At 39.7% G+C, this 18,395-nt stretch overlaps 1 protein-coding gene across 1 annotated transcript in view; it reads right to left on the minus strand.

The window, feature by feature from the left end:
* Positions 1 to 9,600: 9,600 nt before the first annotated feature.
* Positions 9,601 to 18,395, minus strand: part of samhd1 (SAM domain and HD domain 1) — a 46,981-nt gene continuing 38,186 nt past the window's right edge. The window contains exons 13-16 of the mRNA XM_077225093.1: positions 13,367 to 13,456; positions 12,636 to 12,740; positions 11,716 to 11,853; positions 9,601 to 10,647 (exon numbers count right to left, since the gene is read on the minus strand). Coding sequence (XP_077081208.1) covers positions 10,453 to 10,647; positions 11,716 to 11,853; positions 12,636 to 12,740; positions 13,367 to 13,456 — 528 coding nt within the window. The 3' untranslated portion in view covers positions 9,601 to 10,452. The remainder of the gene's footprint in view (positions 10,648 to 11,715; positions 11,854 to 12,635; positions 12,741 to 13,366; positions 13,457 to 18,395) is intronic.

Here is an 18,395-nt window from a genome sequence, read left to right on the forward strand (position 1 = left end):
CTGACCCCTTTTACACAACCCATGCTATACTAACTCCTAATAAACAACCCATATCACACTAATAATTCTATCCCCTTTATTTTTATAAAACACTCATTGCCCATAGAGGAGCTCGAAGGGTGAGAAACTGGTGGATTTCTGTGGGACTTCTCGAACAGAGAACTAGACATAAGTAACAGATAATCCCATTTGTATCAATGTCAATAACTTTCTTCAGCATTTGTTTAAGAGTTTTGTTAAACCTCCCCACAAGCCCATCAGTCTAGGGGTGGACTATGGAGGTTTTGAGTTGCTTCCCCTTTAGTTGTCGGCAGGTCTCTTTCATCACCATAGACATAAAACACGAGCCTTGGTCTGTAAGGATTCTCGCTCTTGCCTCGGCTTCCCCCAAAGCTGGCTTTGTTCACTTCAGGCTTCAACAAGCTCACGGTCATCTGGTGATTTTCTAGAAGAGCAATTAGGGCATCTACGTTTTTTGGTCCTTGTTGAGCCACATACTTTTTGCCATCTGCAGACAGGCCACGTACACATCGGTCAGTCACCACACTCTCTACAGTAGCCAGCTCCTCATCATCCCGGTTAACAAAGTATCTTTATTTGTCTCCCCAAGGAGCAGGGCCGGCTCTAGCCCTTTGGTTGCCCTAGGCGAGATTGAGTTTTGCAAATTTATCTTATAGTCTCTCCAAAACATCAACAAGCAAATTATGACTTCAACTGTATAATAAATTGTTCATACAAATGCTACAAAGAACGTTCAATGATATTTCTATCATCCTACATAGTTGCATTGTCAAATACATTTTGTCTGACCATGTAACTTATAGTATATATATTACAATTACTACCACCACTACTATTGTTACTAATCTATTAGGCTGCTACAAGGCTAAGGGGGTTTCGGGGGTATGCCCCCCGTAAGAACATTTTGTGTATTTTAATTGTAAATTCATCAATCTGGTGCACTTTGAGAGTTCAAAATGAAAAGCTCCAACCCATATTCAGTGTGAAAATTGAACAAAGAAAAATTCAAACCTCTTTTAGTCTGTCTGTCTACATTACACTACTACATAATAATAGTTATAATATTAATCCCATGACAGTAATAGCCATTGGCTATATTGTAAACAAATGCACTGAAAAATAAAGGAAACTTTCATAATTAATTTTGTTACTCGGAAGTAACCCAGCGCCGCTAACTAAACAAAACATAACAAAACGAATGGGCCAATGTACAAGTTTTATGGGCCACTAAGACAAAAAACTAAACAAAAAGTACGACGTATCGGCCCAAAAAGCACGCGGCCCACCGGGATTCTCTACCATCCTGGGGGAAAAGAATTCGCTCCCGGTAGTCCCGATGGCCAGCATGCCTGTGCACAATACTAAGTCAATTTATTTAGTTTCACACCTTAATGGGTGAGATGAGAAGACTTACCTCTATACTGGGCTTTCTTTTTATCTTGTTGCTTTCTCCGTTTTCGTGCCTGTGCACCAGAGGGTTTCGATCAACGCGCCAGAAGCCGAGCGCTTGCCTAACGTAACGTAACGTAACCCCCCACCCCCCGTTAGGAAATGATCGACAATAATCAACAATTCAATCTAATAATCAGGTTGACAAGTAATTAAACGTGTGGCTGAGGGGGCGCCTGATCATGTTTAATAAAAAAAATTGTTTAGCTTATTCTAATTCTGTGATTAATGGGAAGTAGGCCAAAAGCGACATTAGAGGGCGCCCGCGCACCCAACACATTTGTCGCCCTAGTCAACCGCCTAGTTCGCCTATAGCAATCGCCGGCCCTGCCAAGGAGAAATTTGTTTTGGATCTAGAGAGATTACTACAAGAGTTACAACAGAGACATACGACAAAAGGACAAGAATAAGACAGTTAGAAAGACAAAAAAGTACATAGAGCATTAAGGCTGCTCAAATGAGCTGTGCAAAATCGCAAATTACCATTTTTCTATAGGCTACTTGTGCAAAGTAATATTATATCATGGTTCCTTTGGCCCATGCTGGAAGTTTTGCATGGTATTCCCATCAATGGACTCGCTGTGCCTTGGCAGGTAGGCTAAGCCCATATTGGATGAGGACTGCTCTCTTGACCAATTCATAATTGGTTTCCTCTTGGATGGTGAGATCACGGCAGGCCTTCTGTGCTTCCCCGGTCAAGAGTGGGAGTATTAGGTTTGCCCAGTCAGCCAAAGATGGCCATCTCTCTTGTTGGGTCGTTTTTTTCTAAGAAATCAAGGAAGCTTTCAACATCAACATTGCAACTCTCTGAGAAAACAAAGGAAATTAACATTTGAATTTCTCTCTTGTCTATATGAGTTAATGTGAATAATTATCATACAGTATTACACGTTTGATATCATTTGAAATGTCTCAGTGCGACTGCTACAAAGGTCTCATTCCCAAAGAAGTAAACCAAAAGGTAATAAGGTATTTAGGAGTTTTAATGAGGTATTTAGGAGAGATAATTCGCACACAGAGGAGGGTGTGTATTCCAGACAAATGATCTCCTGCTCTCAGAAGGTGAAAACTCAATTAAAATTCCCATTGTTAACAAATGGTTCCATGTAAATCAATTTCTGCCCCCAGTAAGTCTGGGGCGGTTATTAATGTAAATTTCCACTGTAACTCATGTTTACAGTTGAAAAGAGGTTCTGCCTTGGTCTGTCTATATAATGAAATGCCAGGAGCGGCTCGGCGCTATTCTGTAATCCAGACTAGCCCGTGATGCGAAGTGTAAGGAAAACACTCCGCATCATGTATTTTATAATGTCAAGGTATAATGCATCTTCTCACTTTATTCCAGAGCATTTGATGTTTGCATCTATTATCTTTGAACTGATTAAGCAATTGGCGTGATACATTTACCTGACATAATAAATTTGTAAACATTTGATTTTATATGCACATAGATCATTAAAACCTTTTTCATTTATGGAGTCAGATAAAATAAGTTAATACATATGAGAAAATGTGTTTCATTTAATCAAATTATTTATATAATTTTGCCACGCGGAAAGACATTAGCACGCAGAGAGCTTCACCCAGTGATCGGATATGCCTCTTTTAGGCCGATTGAGTCGGGCTTACAACATTCAACAAATTCTTTAGTAATTTTGGTCAGATAATCTTGGGGTCTCCTACCCTGTGCCTCTGTCCTTCGGCAGAGTTCAGTGACTACTGGTTCAGCGTGGTTTGAGGCTGCAGAATGGTGGTCAGGACCTGCTCTATTTGCGTAGTTTCTCGTCTGCCCAGAACACCGTTTGAATCATATGCGAGGCTTCAACTTATGCCTGCATTCGCCACATTATGTAATCTCTACACACAGGATGTGGGAGATTTAACTCAGAGTTGTCAGAACAAACTATTCACCAGGCAACAGGGCAGTGAAGGAAAAACTTAATTTTCTTCATTCTTAAGCTGTGGGAGGGGAGATGGGTAAAAAAAAATGTAAACTGAGGTATTTCTTCCTTCTTGAGTTGGCCCTTGTTGCATCAAATCACTCTGTCTGGAAGGAAGGCAAAGAGGATTAGTTAAGGATGATCAGGCTACTCGCGTCATCCACTAGGCCCTCAAGAATTTCTCTGGGAAAGGGCTTGCCCAGTTTCTGGGCTGTGGGACCTCCAGCACTCTGCATCTGCTCACTTCCCCTGCTGTTGCCTTATGCCGGGCGTACACCAAAGGATTTTCACAGTCCCAGACTAAAGACCGGCAGTCTTTAGGAATCTTACTGGAGTCTCGGCGCGCTCCCGTCGTCTCGATCGTTAAATGTGAGGTGATAATCTGCAGTCGGCGACCCGATTTATGCCAGTCTTCCTCTAGTCTTTCATATCAAACATGTTTGATATTATAGAAAATCTTTAGTCTGAGACTAAAAACTGTGAACCCAAGTCTTTAGATGTGAGCTGATAATCTTATAAAGTCTTTTCTAAATCTTTTCAAAGTCTTTAGGTGTACAGAAAGCATTACTGAGGCCTCTTTGTTTTCTTTTATGTGGTTGTTGATTGTGCATAATGGCATGCAGCTGAGGCTCGCTGTAAGAGAGTAAACTGTGCCCTCCTGTATTGGAGGAGCTATCCCTGGTCCTGGACAACCTTGGGTAGCGCGGACCTCTTGGCCTCCTCTGAATTTGCTCTCTATGATGCTGGAGGTGTCTTTGCTGCTCTGTAGGGCACCATAATTCCTTCTGGCTGCCACAGATTGGTCACAGGGACCGATTCATGGATATGACTATTGTGTGTCATGAGGAAGTGTCATAATTTGAAATCTGATATTTACATTAAATTTATCCTTATATTTACCCAAATTGCTTCAAACGTATGAATCATGTCAGAATAATGTCGAGACGTGGCTGATGTAAAGTATTATTGATATCTTAAACTGTGTTGCCATGGTAATGCAGGTTGTTTTTGAGACTCTTAGCATCCTTAGAAGTTCATCAAATTTGGCACAACTTGTCGGCCGTTAGTTGTATCCTCCATGCCCAAGTTGTAAGACATGGGTTTGGACGGTGGGGTCTGTACCTTGATTTTTTGAAAATTGCAGGCTCAGAATTATTAAATACTCCTTCAAGGGAATTCATGCCTTTCCCACCAATTGTTCAACATTATTCCGAAACATTGAAAATGTAACGAACAGTGTTGCCAGGGCATGTAAAGAAATGTATGGCAAAAAAGAGAAATTGGTAGAGTCTCACATATGCACACACTATCTAAATTTTCTGTCTGGCTTCCTTACCCACTTCCTTCATCCCTCTTCTCAATATTAGAACTTGCACAGTGGTGCCGAAAATGAAGGAGGATGCTATCCACAGCTGACCAAGCTGGTGAAATCCATAGCTAACCTCTACCATACTCAACATAAAGTCCTCCTTGAGCTGCGAAAGAAACAAGAGTTTCCATGCTCTCCTCACCACTCAGGAGGACCTTTAGCTGCTGCAGAGCTGTAGGAGGCCAGGATAAGCCGGTGACCACTGACCCTCCGCTCCAGGTTTCCCTCCTCAAGATTAGGCCCTAGGATGACCCCAAAGGGTTTCTGGAGCTATTTAAATTTATGGTAGAGGTATACCGAATTATTTGTAAATCCAAGATCATTTAAAATCTTGTGAAAATTAGCAGCTGCTGTAGCGGAAACATTCTGGATGCATGGCCAACAGGGCTCACCCACACAGCTATGTACATTCAAACTCAGTTACTCACAGTGGCCATTGCTTCAAATAATGCGTTTACTCCTTCCACGCCATTAACAGCTTTTTGTGTTTTCATTGTTATACGGTAGGGGGCGCTATGACATCTTCTGAAAGAGTACTGAATCTCCTGATCAAAATACATGTGAAGAAGATGCAAAAACGAGCGATCTTGTATGTAATAATATTCATATGTAAAATAACACTGTCATCAACATTAAACAGCATACAAATCAAGACTGCCTAATGTTATTGAATGAAATTTCAGCCCAGGACGAGCTATAGGACTGTGCAAGCATTAGGGGTGTAGATGGACTCTATCTACTCCATCTATGTTTTGATCATCTTTCTGAATCTAATCTGGATGTAGTCTTTGACACAAATGTGATTTTCTCAGCTTTTTTTATGAAACTTACCCACATTCATGTGTTGATGAAAAAAGCAAGCAAGAATACAATGGTTTTTTTTTTCAGCAGAGAGTCTGTTCTTTCTTTTGATTTATTGCATGTTCAGGTATTCATAAAAAAATATTCTGGGAGTCATGATGTTTTTGTGAAAATGTTTTTGTCAAAAACACCTGGCAGTGGTTGGCAACCTTTTTTTAAATGCTGGTGGAGAAAGAGTTATACAACACTGATTCATTGAGAAACTAAACAATGTGCCAAAATTATTTGAACTTTAAGAGGCACCTTACAAAGCTCAACAGACTCATAAGCTACTGTCACAGATAGACTGTGACCTATGACTCGTATTTTGTAAGGACTGCTGAAGTGCATGTACACACATGAACAGTTTACACCAATATATACACACACACACAATCTAGTTGCCGGCAAAATAACATCATATACACAAAATGTGTGGTTACTTTTTTCTGTTTAGGTGGTGTAATAGGCCCTCTACTTAGTTCGATGGTTTTGTTTATATAATTTTTCTTTTCTTTTTTTGGTTGGTTGTTTGTTTTGTGTCAATGCTTAATGTTTTGTTATATGATTTACCATGCAAAGAAACCACACCAAACTATTTAAAAAATGTTAAGTTTATATCCCCTGTAACAAACTAACATATATAAAATACTGTTGTACTCACATTGTGGGTCACTTCTCAACTGGCAAGCCATGTACAGCGACAGCTGCCATTTCAAAGCTTCCATTTGCCCAGTAGGAAGGGCACTTTCATTGTCAGTGACATCACAGGGGGAAATCTTCTACATGGTATGTTCCAGAAGTGGGAGGGGCCTAACTCTATAAAAGGGCTCTTGGTAGCCATTTTAGGAAAGAGTGTTTGGAGTGTGGGATTACTCCTTGTATTTTGGGGCCTGGATATTGGCATAGCCAGAGTACATACATGAACGTCTTTTTTTGTTAACTTTATTCATTTGCCTTCGTTTTTGTCACTGTATATATTTTTGCTTGGGAATCATGACTTTTACCAAAATAAACACCCTGGACTGTGAATTCTTCTCCATCGTCATTGATTTACACCTTCACCTACGTAAAACGTCAGACGCTGTTATAGGAAACATACTGAAAGTCGCTGCAGAAATGTCTCAGGTTACATATGTAACCCTTGTTCCCTGAAGGAGGGAATGGAGACATCACGCTGGTGACAGACGAATAGGAATCTCGCTAGAGAGACCAATCTACTTCGAGTGTAACTAAAACGAACCACCGCACACTGGCATGCGATAATTGCATTAGCTGCTCTGCCTCGCAGCACAGGTATATAATGAGCAGAAAGTGCATTGCATCTTTAGCCGGTGACCTGGCCGCGAAGCGGGGTACAGCAGTTGTGGTTACAGGACATGACGTCTCCATTCCCTCCATCAGGGAACGAGGGTTACATATGTAACAGAGACATTACTTATCAGAGGGTCACTCTCGACATCACGTCAGTGACTGACAAATAGGACCCCCAACCAATGTGTTCCTCTCAGTGAGAGGAACACCACTCGGCGAACAGGTTCCACTTCAAGGAGTAAGCGTGTCTCGTAGACAGTGCTCGGGCCGAAGTGATGGTGTTAAGTACATCTGGGGGTAAGTTACCTAGAACCTCCGTGTCCCATCCAGCGACCAGCCATGGAGTTTCCAGAAGTCTGGGCACGGGTGTCACAGGGTTCCCCGTCTCTGTGAAAGTACTTCCTTCCTCAGAGAAATCTTTGCAGTGTCTGTGCAAGTAGGCTCACTGGGGGAAACACATATTTGCATAGGCCCCAGGGCCAGCTCTTTGCCTGTGCATCCCTGCTGAGTGTTCTCTCGGTCAGGGAACAAAACAACTGGCAGTGAGCAGTTTCTGGAGAGGCATACAGGTCTACCTGAGAGGCTCTGAAGCGACCTCAGATGCTTCTTACTCCAGAGGAGGAGATGGCGGGTGAACTGTGACATGCGACGGGAGTGTAGACCACCTTGTCGTTTGATGTTCCCAATGGTTGCAGTGTTGTCCCTACAGGCCAATACGTATTTGTCCCATAGCGGCTTCTTTAGCCGGCACAGAGCAAGAAACCCAAGGCAATTGATGTGCCAATGCAGCTGGGGACCAGTCCAAACCCAAACAACTGCTTGCCCGTAGTGCGTGGCCCTCCATCCAGTGGCAGAGGCATCTGTGAAAAACACCTGGAGACATGTTCTTGGGGAACTCCCGCCCGAAGAAGCAAACGGTCCGATGACGGGATGAAGATTTGGCAGCAGGCCGGTGCGATTTTCACCCGGTGAGTGCCGCGCTGTCATGCCCATTTTGGGGTATGGCCGTGAAGCCAGTGTTGAAGGTCTCATATGACGCTAACAGAGCGTTGGCACTGTCAGTGCCACAGGGAACTCTGAAATAATTTCAGTGGGACTGCCGGACTGCCTTTGAACATATTTAGCAGTTCAGCACCGACAGAGCACATTCCTCTGTGAGGCGTGCTGTGTGTTCGACCAAATCCAACTCCATACCGAGAAGAGAGATTCTCTGCATCGGGGAGAGTTTTCTCTTTTCCCAGTTGACCTGAAGCCCCAACTGGCTGAGGTGTTCGAGCAACAGGTCCCCGTTTTCGCATAACTGATCTCGAGACTGTGCTAGTATCAGCCAGTTGTCGAGATAGTTGAGAATGCGAACGGCATGTTCATTCATGGGAACAAGGGCAACTATGCAACTTTTGTGAAGAAGCGGAAAGACAGGGACAGCCCGAAGGGTATGATCGACCATCAAATGCAAAGCGCATCGTTAGCATCTTGAACAGTAGCTTGTGAAGTCTCAGATTCAAAACTCGCAGGTCCAAGATCGTTCGTAACCCACCGCTTTTCTTGGGTACAATGAAGTAGGGCCTGTACAACCCCACTTTCATATCGGCTGGAGTATCGAATCCTTCGCCAGCAGCACATGAGCATTGACAGTTTTCACTGTAGTGAACTGGACACTTCCACAGCGGCTCCATTGAATGACAGTATGTTTCAGATGTAGTCTAGAAGTGTATATAGAAAGATGTATAATATTCCATTTTTACAGTAAGGATCAATTGTTGAGGTCCAAAACTGAAACAGATTTTTTTTTTAATACAATGACCTATTATATGTCAAATGAAAACAAGTAAATTTCATTCTTTAGTAAAGTCACCTTCATTTATACAGAGCATTGTTTATGATTGTAAATACAGATCATTTCAAAAGCAACTTTACAGTGATAATAGGAAATACAAGTAACAGACTGTTTTGGCTTTACAGCAGCTCTAGAATAAAGTTATTGTGCAGCTAAAGTTAGTTTTGATTGATTCACTTCTGTCGCAATGATCATTAGTTATTAACTTAGGGGCCGCTAACACGACACCGTTCTAACAGAAAACTTTTAATGTGCTCTGGCCGTTCATTTGCACGACAACAGTGTTTGGTGGCTCGAGAACGCAAACTTTGAAATAGGTTTCAAGGTGCAAGTTTCACAAATTTTTGAACGTTTTCATCTCCATGTAAACCTCAAAAATGTGAATCCGTGAAAACGGTGATGGCGTGCACATGCATACTATGTGTTTAGTCTATATGCGTTTAAATATATGTGCGCAGGCGCGTAAGCTTTCTTTACAAATTGACATTGCCAAATTACTTGCCTGGCCTGCATAATAGTGAATTTTTATGTTGTGACCCTTTAAAAACTATCAGATATTTGACAAAACCTAAACAGCCATTAGTGGGAAAATAAAGAAGTGAATGTCATTGTAGAGTTTTACTGCTAAATCTGGTAAAGACACATTACTCACATCACTCGGTCCTTTACCCAGTAATCACAAGCTTCTTCTCTTCTGTACTGTACATCCACCAGATAAATCACATCACACAAAGCAAAAGTAAAGGATAAACATTTGAACGTAAATCAATATAGCACACTACGAACACTACAAACACACACACACAGCCTGCCAAAGAAGAATCAGACCGTTTCTCCTTGCATTGCCGTTTTAATCATTTTGCTGGAAAATCACACTTATATTTGCATATTGCGCAGGGATCCTGAGATGTTGATTGAGTTTGCATTGATTCAACACTACATCAGAAAAAATCTCCACGCACAACATGCATTATGTCACTACATTCCTTAACTCAACCTTTTTCAGTACAACTGACTTGATTGTGCTATGATGAAATAATATTTCACTGGACTTAAATGAGTTTAACCAAGCACAACACAATCACAGAGGTTTTGGGTTAACAGTAAAGCCCTGTATTGATAAATGAGAACATTTGAAATAAGATCCAAAAAAAAACTGCTGAGTACAAAAGGGTCATACCACCAGCACCCAATACTGGTATACTAAGTATTTGAAGTATTAAAAAAACAATTATAGATATATAAAGTATCTGTTGTCATCACATTTGAGATAAGACCCAGAATAATGAAAATGAGCAGATGCATGTGTGTGCTGAGTGGTGTTCAACAAAATAAACAAGTAACAGAGAGTCCCTAATAAAACTTTTTAAATAAATAAAAATGAACAAAAGAATGCCAAAAAGCATTGAACTTTCCCTCTACATCAAAGCACATGGAGAGAGACATGATCGTTCATTCTGGAGCGAATGATAAAGCGTCTCGGTGTCAGAGGGGTGACCTGCATTAAAACCCTGATAAAGAACATGATATTAAAGCTGAAAATAAAACTCAATAGAGGAAAATACCATTTAAATGAACTTTGAAAACACTTTGAATGATTAAATGAGCATCTGCTGATCTCCACAATTATCCTGAATAAGAAAGCTTAGCCGTTTGAGATCCCTGAGAGCCAAGGCCAGTTTTCAGAGCTTGCCTTCTCCCGCAGCTTGAAAAAGGTTCACTTTTACATTGCGTCCAGTCTTCTTGGGCGTGTTATCTCTAATTCCCGGACGGATGCCTGCCTTGTTGTCATCTACCTCGCTTTCACTGTCGTCCCGCTCCAGCGTGTGCCAGTCTCGCTTGAGTGGCGTGAGCTCTGGAGCGATGACATCTCCATCCTGGAACACAACACACGTTCACCAGTTATCAACGCCTACAGGATCAGTCCACACTAGGGTTGGGCGATGTCTACTCATTTGGTATCAGACGATGTCTACAGTGAAACATCGCGATGGACGATGATATCCGGAGGGGGGTAACATTCTCATTTTCCACTAAGGAGCGAATGTACAGTGACGTGACATCACTGCCAGATTCAAACTGTGCTGGCGCTGAACCAAAGATGGACGCGCTCAGTTTGTCATAGGCTATATCACAACTGTTCAGTGTTTTTAACCACATAATGTTTATTTTAGGTTTCAGACATTTAAATGCATATAATTTATAGCAAAACAATACATTTATAGTTTGTAAAATACACAATGGTGTCTATGGAAGCAGCAATAACAAACTATTCAAATATATTTGCCGACGGTTTTATTCATATCAGACACACAGTGTAAATAACTATAAAGTCAACTCTATTCTTCTCCCAGGTCACCGGCCACTTTCATGTATTTCGGGAGAAACTGATGAATTCACGCGCTGTAATAAATCCAACAGACAGGAATCTCTGAACTGCGGCACAAACAAACATGACGGCGCCCATCTCACGTTACAGATCAAGATCATTTATAAAGGTTTTTTAAACGACAAAATAAACTCATTTACATATATTTGAGAATCGGAATAGAAGATAGTTGATGACATGGTAGGCAAGTTTGATAATATTTATAAATAAAAGCGCTCCATATTTCATACAGCGCTATTTTGGCTGTGGTGAGTCACGTACCAAGCATGAAGCGTCAGCACGGAAACGTAGGTGTGTGTGGGGGGGATCGCGATGCTGGGTAAACAAGGATATCGTCCATCGGCCCAACCCTAGTCCACACAAACACCATTTACTTTTGGTGTATGCTGTTTAAGTTCATTCTCAAAGGATTATTTAACTAAACCTTAAAATAAAATAATCTGAACTGAAAGTGCAATTCAATAAAATAAAACATTTCAATTTCAATTAATTCACACAAAGCTGGAGATGCAGACGGGTAACCTGCACACGCCGACCGCCAGGAAGTGAGTCTTACCTGCGGTTTAGTGAAGTTACTGTCCATGCACCACTGGACAAAGTGCTTTTTAGCAGCTTCTAGGCTCTTGACATCCGTCTTCTTACAGTAAACCCTGATCAGCTGCTCAGCGAACTGCTCCGGCAGGAGTTTGGACACCTGTCATACGACACGGGCATCCGGAATACAGGCTTTATCCCACTTCTATCAGTTGTTCTCATTCAAATTAACATGGAAATTAATTCACAATCAACTTTCTAGACATTTATGTTTGTTTTTGTGGTAATACACTGTGCAGAAAACCTATAGTTTGTAACACCATCTTTCTGCATGTTTTATTTGGATTTGGTTGGTCTATGCACCTATAAATCCTAGGTCGTGTGTGTTTTCTTTTTAGGTGCCTTCTGCACCCAGACGTTGTTCCGCTGATTGTGTTAAGCGCTGTTGTAAGTCACGGCTGAGGCATTTCGCCCCTCACTTCACCTGCGCACGTTTGAGTTTGGGATTTTGTGCATTTATTCAGCCATGTGCATATCCTAAATCTTTCATTCATTTTCTTTCTTTCTACCAAAAACTCCATCCATCCATCCTCCAAACAGCTTGTCCTCTGTAGAGTCGCTGATCACAGGACAATCAAATACTGATAACTGAAAATGTTACTTGTTTGGTCATTTGATTTTTTTGTCATATTTAGTAGTGACTATATCTGATTATGTTGCACCTAATCTCCTGTCCGATTTTTGGGAAAAATCGGGTCCATCGGAGACGTCTGTTTTAATTTTCCTTGCTTTTATTTTGTGATGATTTTAATTCCTTTCTGTGTAAAGCACTTTGAATTGCCATAGTGTATGAAATGTGCTATACAAATAAACTTGCAGCCAGGTGTAACACACTTCAGTTGGACTAAAGAGGAAGATGAATCTTCCTAAACATCTGTGTACCTGTTTCTTGCGGATCTTGATGGCTTTGCTGGGATCATTCTTACAGTAAAAATGGACATTGTTGATGGGATTTTTCTCCTTCATTCCATAATCCATGTGAATGACCTGAAGAACAAATGAGGATAGTTGATAAAACACCTTTAGTTCAGTTTAAAATGCTGTACTACACTCTTTAAACAGCTGCTGTTTCTTTAATTACACATGCAGGTTTTGTAAGCTCATTAACAGAGAGACTAATATATGAACAATAAAAACAGAGCACAACCAACAGTCCATTCCACAAACAAATTCAATAATCAAAGACCAGTGTTACTTTGTTGTACTTATATCTGCAGTACACAGTATCTGTTGGTTAATGGTCTCCTTATCCAGATTTACAATGTTAAGCTTATAATTTGAGCTGTCAGTTTTGACGTCATTAGACTGATAAAATGATGGCCTGTAAGCACAGGTACACTGGTACGCCTCAGACCATCACGTCACATGTTCCTCCGCCAGCAACTCAACATTTTACACCTCAACCGCTAGAGGACACGAGACTTAAATCAGCATACTGCATTACTGACTGGTTGGCATTAAAAAAAAGAAATTGACATGAACAAGCATGCACTTCTAGAACAGAACGTTCCCTTCCCATTTAACACTGTCATTTTAAAACTATTTGTTACCTCACAGGACTAGATAAAGATGCACAAACAAAATGAGAAGAACAATGAGATGTTTCCACGTACACTAACTACAAAGTCCTCAGCTATCAGGTTGGCATCTGTGCCGCTGGGTTTGGATCGGGCTACTTCCTTCGCCCACTCAAGCAGCTTTTCCTGCAAGAGATCACAGTGATTATTACATCAGCAAATCACTCTGCACATACAATTCACACTTTGCTCTTTTTTTTTATTAACTGGATCTACAACCTATTGGTAGAGACAAAATTAGTATTTTCCCTTGACCTTTCTCCTGTAGAAGTCATGAATGCCATGAAACCCTAAAACAGAGTTAAAGGGTTAGTTCACCCAAACAATGAAATTGTCATCATTTACTCGCCCTCATGTCATTCCAAACCCATAAGACTTTTGTTCATAGAAACACCAATGAGGATATTTTAATATTCTCTCATCATTTGCCTCAAAAAGTATTCTCATCGCTTCATAATATTATTAAGGTTGAACCACTGTAGTCACATGGACTATATTATCGATGTTTTTACCACCTTTCTGAGCCTTGAAAGTTGCAAAGACGTTGCTGTCAATCGAGGAACAGAAAGCTCTCAAATTTCATCAAAAATATCTTCATTTGTGTTCCGAAGATGAACGAAGGTCTTACGGGTTTGGAACGGCATGAGTGTGGATAATTAATGACAGAATTTTCATTTTTGGGTGAACTAACCCTTTAAAATCATTAATTCATCTTTGTCATCAGGATATGTACCGGAAACTTTTAAGCTGGCTATTATTAAACCTCTTATTAAAAAAAAGTTGATCCTACAGAATAGGGGTGTCCCCGACTAAGGATGTTCATAGTCGAATCAGAATCGTCAAGTCTTCCCTATAGTCGACTAATAGTCGAATCGTGTGTGTGGGGTTGGGGAGGGGGCGGGGCTTTAACATTTTAAAGCTGCGATGTACAGAACATCACACAAAGATATAGAAAAAAATGTAGAAAAACATTTCGGATCAATACAACTAAGAAATAACATAAATAACTGCAGAAAGGCCACACTGCAGACAGAATTTGCATTTCACATACGAATCAAATTAAATCGGCTAAATTGCCTACAGGGCGCAATATCTATGCACCGAAAAATAATCAACAATTAATTTACAGGATTAAATTAGAACAGAATATACCTTTCCAAAAAAAACGAAATAAGTCTGAATCAAGATGCAGAACAAATGTGTGCAAAGTGCCTAAAGTGCAGGGGAACATATATTCAAAACACAAGCCACAAACAGTTAAATTAGATAACCCTGAATGATCAATAAATTTAAAAAAAATAAAGATATTTAAATATCGAAAATATAGCCAGAATTTTCAACTTTGTCTTTTTAACTGCAGAAACAACAATAAACGCTGAACTCGAGTGACAGTTTATCTAAACATGTTCACGGCATCCAGAAATCAAATTAGAACCAGCTGAAATGTTTTGAAATCACTTGTACCCGTATACCTGATCGAGAGAGAAAAAATATAGTCTTTCACTCTGTCTGTGTCTCTGTGTCCATTTGAGTCTTTTCAAATTGTGTGCGCGGATAAAATACATTCTAAAACCCTTAACATGAAAAACGTTTAACGGCTTAAAGTCCTAAGACAGTTATATTAAAAGATCAAATTCTATACACACCTTATTAATAAAGCATACTGTAGCCTACAGAAAAGCAGATGAAACCAGTTAATGAACGCAACGCGTTTAATTAAACGCTAATTTTCCTCCCATTGAAAACCGTTATTATAAAGAAAACGCTTTACGTGACTTTCTATAGGAGGAACACGTTGCGTTCATATTCTGGGTTCATCTGCTTATCTGCACATTGTGTACATTGGTTTCTTAATGAGGTAGCCTACTATACATTAATTAAGCCATGTAAAAGTGCCCTAGCGTTTTAAAAGCTTTTTTCACGTTAAGCGTTTTAGAATGTCCAGAGGAAAACCAACTTGTTAACGTTGGCCTGCAGAAGTGTGATCATGGTTTTCCTGATGCTAAATCCAGTCTGGGAGAATATCCTTTCTGATGGTGTGCATCCACTCTTTAGATTTTCTTATCCCAGACATTTTTAAAGATTTAAATCCCTGCCGCCAAAACGCTCCTCTATCGGTCACGGATCGAAAGTGAAACTTAAATCTGTCATGGGGTGTTTGGATTTATTCATGCACGAAGATTCGACTGTGAGATTTGTAGTCGAATCAGGCTCCTCCTATTGATGCATCGAATCTTCGACTGTTCGGGGTCACCCCTACTACAGAATTAGTCAATTACAGGCCGATTTGAAATGTACCTTTTCTGTCAAAGATGCTAGAAAATGCAGCATCTTCCTTTTTATAAAGAAATTGTACCTGAAAGGATTTCCCGCCAGTACGGTAATACTGAATATGCTCTCATTAAAGTCACAAATGATTTGCTCTTATCATCCGATCGTGGTTGTATCTCTCTATTAGTGTTACTTGATCTTAGTGCTGCATTTGACACCATTGACCACAACATTCTCTTAACCTGTTAACCTTCAAGGCCACTTTTGAAAAATCCCCAGAAATGGCATACCCAAACTTAAACAGATACAGTTCATGAACCCTTTGCACTAAAAGCACAAGTATGATCTCATTTGAAAGCTGACACCTAGTAGTTTATTGTAAATGTAGAAATAATTATTGTCATAATGAAAAAAAAAAATGTTTAAATAGCTTCAAAGTTTTGTAAAGTTATTAGAAATTTACTTTCATGAAACATCTTCATAAAAATAAAATTGAAGTTGGCCCTGGAGCAATCTAGAAATGCACTGCAGCTAAAGCCATATGTGTGACCATTTTATATTTAAAATCTGAAAATGATAAGTCTAAAACTCTGTATTTAGTTAAATGTTTTTCAAGATCATGTCAAATTACTTTATTTTGATTAGACTCTAAAATGCAATCTGATGTTTAGTCATCTTCTGAGTCATCTATTCAGTCTATTGTCTCTATTATTTTGTGGTGCAAACGAGCCCCATTCAGGGTCAGTCTCTCCTTGCACACATTTACACCTCTCCAGACTGGTTATGGCTCTAAATATGCATTTCTTTTGTCTGCATTATAGCTACTAACGACTGGCTATTCACAGGCTATTCATAGGGTTTCAAACCCTAATTTCTTTTATCAAAGTTCTCACTAAATATTTGAAACTGGTATCAAATGCACTGAAACATTTCAGTAAGCATTCCTATTTAGAAAAAAATCATAAAACAATAACTGCTGGTGGCAGGTGCACCTGGGCTAGCTAGCATGTTAGCTTAGCACACCATCAATACACGACCATTTATGAGATTAAAACCATGTTTGTGCTCCAAACTTACTTTATAACGCAAGTGTTTTAAATTATCTTCTGTGATCTAATTTGGCTTCAGATAAAAAAAATCCGACAGAAAATTTATTATTTATAGTGTTCTGCACGATGATGAAATCTATATCGATTAGCATTGCATTATAAATATAATCTATTATTATGAAATACCTGGCATGGCTTGAAGAACACAGGTAACTCAAATATCATTGCAATCATGTTTATTGTCTTCAAAACATCTTTATCTGCATGTTACAGCGATCTCTGTCAGCTACTTTCTGTATCAGTGACGTCCTGGAATGTCACATGACTATGGGTCTTCTTCGTGATCCATATATGGACTGTTGTTGTGCATATAGCGCCCTCAGGCTATTGGTATGAATTGAAAACACAGCACATCTCAGTAAGAAGCGATCATAATGATTACATCGACGCATTTGGATATAAATTCAACAAATATTATTCCTGTCTATAGAAATATGATGTGAATCAATGAGAATATATCAATATTTCTCCAAGTCTGCACATTTTTGAGCTAAAGCCCTGAGGGACGATGTTTTGTGAATCGCTGTCATGACGACAGCAAGGAGTGTTTTTTTATGAATGGACCAGCTGACGCTCATAATTCATATTAAAGGTATCGACTCATTTTTTCATTTCATAACTCCTGACACAAATTAAGACATAACTGTCACTATAAGTTTCTCAGAATACAATAGTGGTCAAATACTGAATCTTGAGTATTATATCTTTTTAATGATGTATAGTTTGTCAAGGTATAACATTAAATCTGATAGTAAATTTGAACTAAATAAAAAAAAAACCGCTTCAGTGCGCCGACGCTCTGGAAACGGTTAACAGGTTAAATAGACTAGAAAACTATGTTGGCATTAGTGGAATTGCATTAGCATGGTTTAAATCATATTTATTTGACCGCTATCAGTTTGTAGCAGTAAATGAAGAGATGTCTTATCGGTCACAAGTTCAGTATGGTGTACCACAAGGCTCAGTACTAGGACCGTTGCTGTTCACTCTGTACATGCTACCTTTAGGAGATATCATTAGGAAACATGGAATTAGTTTTCATTGTTATGCTGATGATACTCCGCTCAGGGTTCTACGCTAAGTGTTTTCCCAAGGAGCACATGTGCTCCTAAATGAAAAAATCTAGGAGCACACAAAGACATTTTGGAGCGCAGTGAAAAATGTTCAAGTAACAGAGTTTAACACACTGTTTATTATATATATATATAAAAACACAACGTGTGCTCCTTCTCTTTCTGTTCAACTATGGTGTGAAACCGTCGTTTTGATGCAGAAGTATAAATCCCACTTTACAATCACTGTAGTAAAACAGAACAAGGGGAACGTGTTGCTCTCAGGAGGAGGAGCACATCGGCACACCTGTGAATCTGCATCTTTCACTGCAGAGGCTTTTTACACAACATGGAGGAGAAACTGAGAGTATTAGTATTTACTAGTATTAGTCAACTAAAACTAGACTAAAAATAAAACAATTTAGATGACTAAAATATAATGGGTTTAGTTCAATTGTAATGCATTCATTTAGAATTTCTCTAAAATGTCCAAACCCATATACTCCCGGAGAAAACATCTATTACAGGGTTCCTGCACACTTTTTAAAGTCAAATTTAAGGCTTTTTAAGACCTTTTTAAGACTTGAAGAAATCAAAATTAAGACCGTACATTAGGGGTGTGCAATATTGACA

The sequence above is a fragment of the Siphateles boraxobius genome, unplaced genomic scaffold (assembly GCF_051911475.1).
Source record: "Siphateles boraxobius isolate OS27281-9 unplaced genomic scaffold, OSU_SipBor_1 99, whole genome shotgun sequence".
In the NCBI taxonomy this organism is placed as follows: Eukaryota; Metazoa; Chordata; class Actinopteri; order Cypriniformes; family Leuciscidae; genus Siphateles; species Siphateles boraxobius.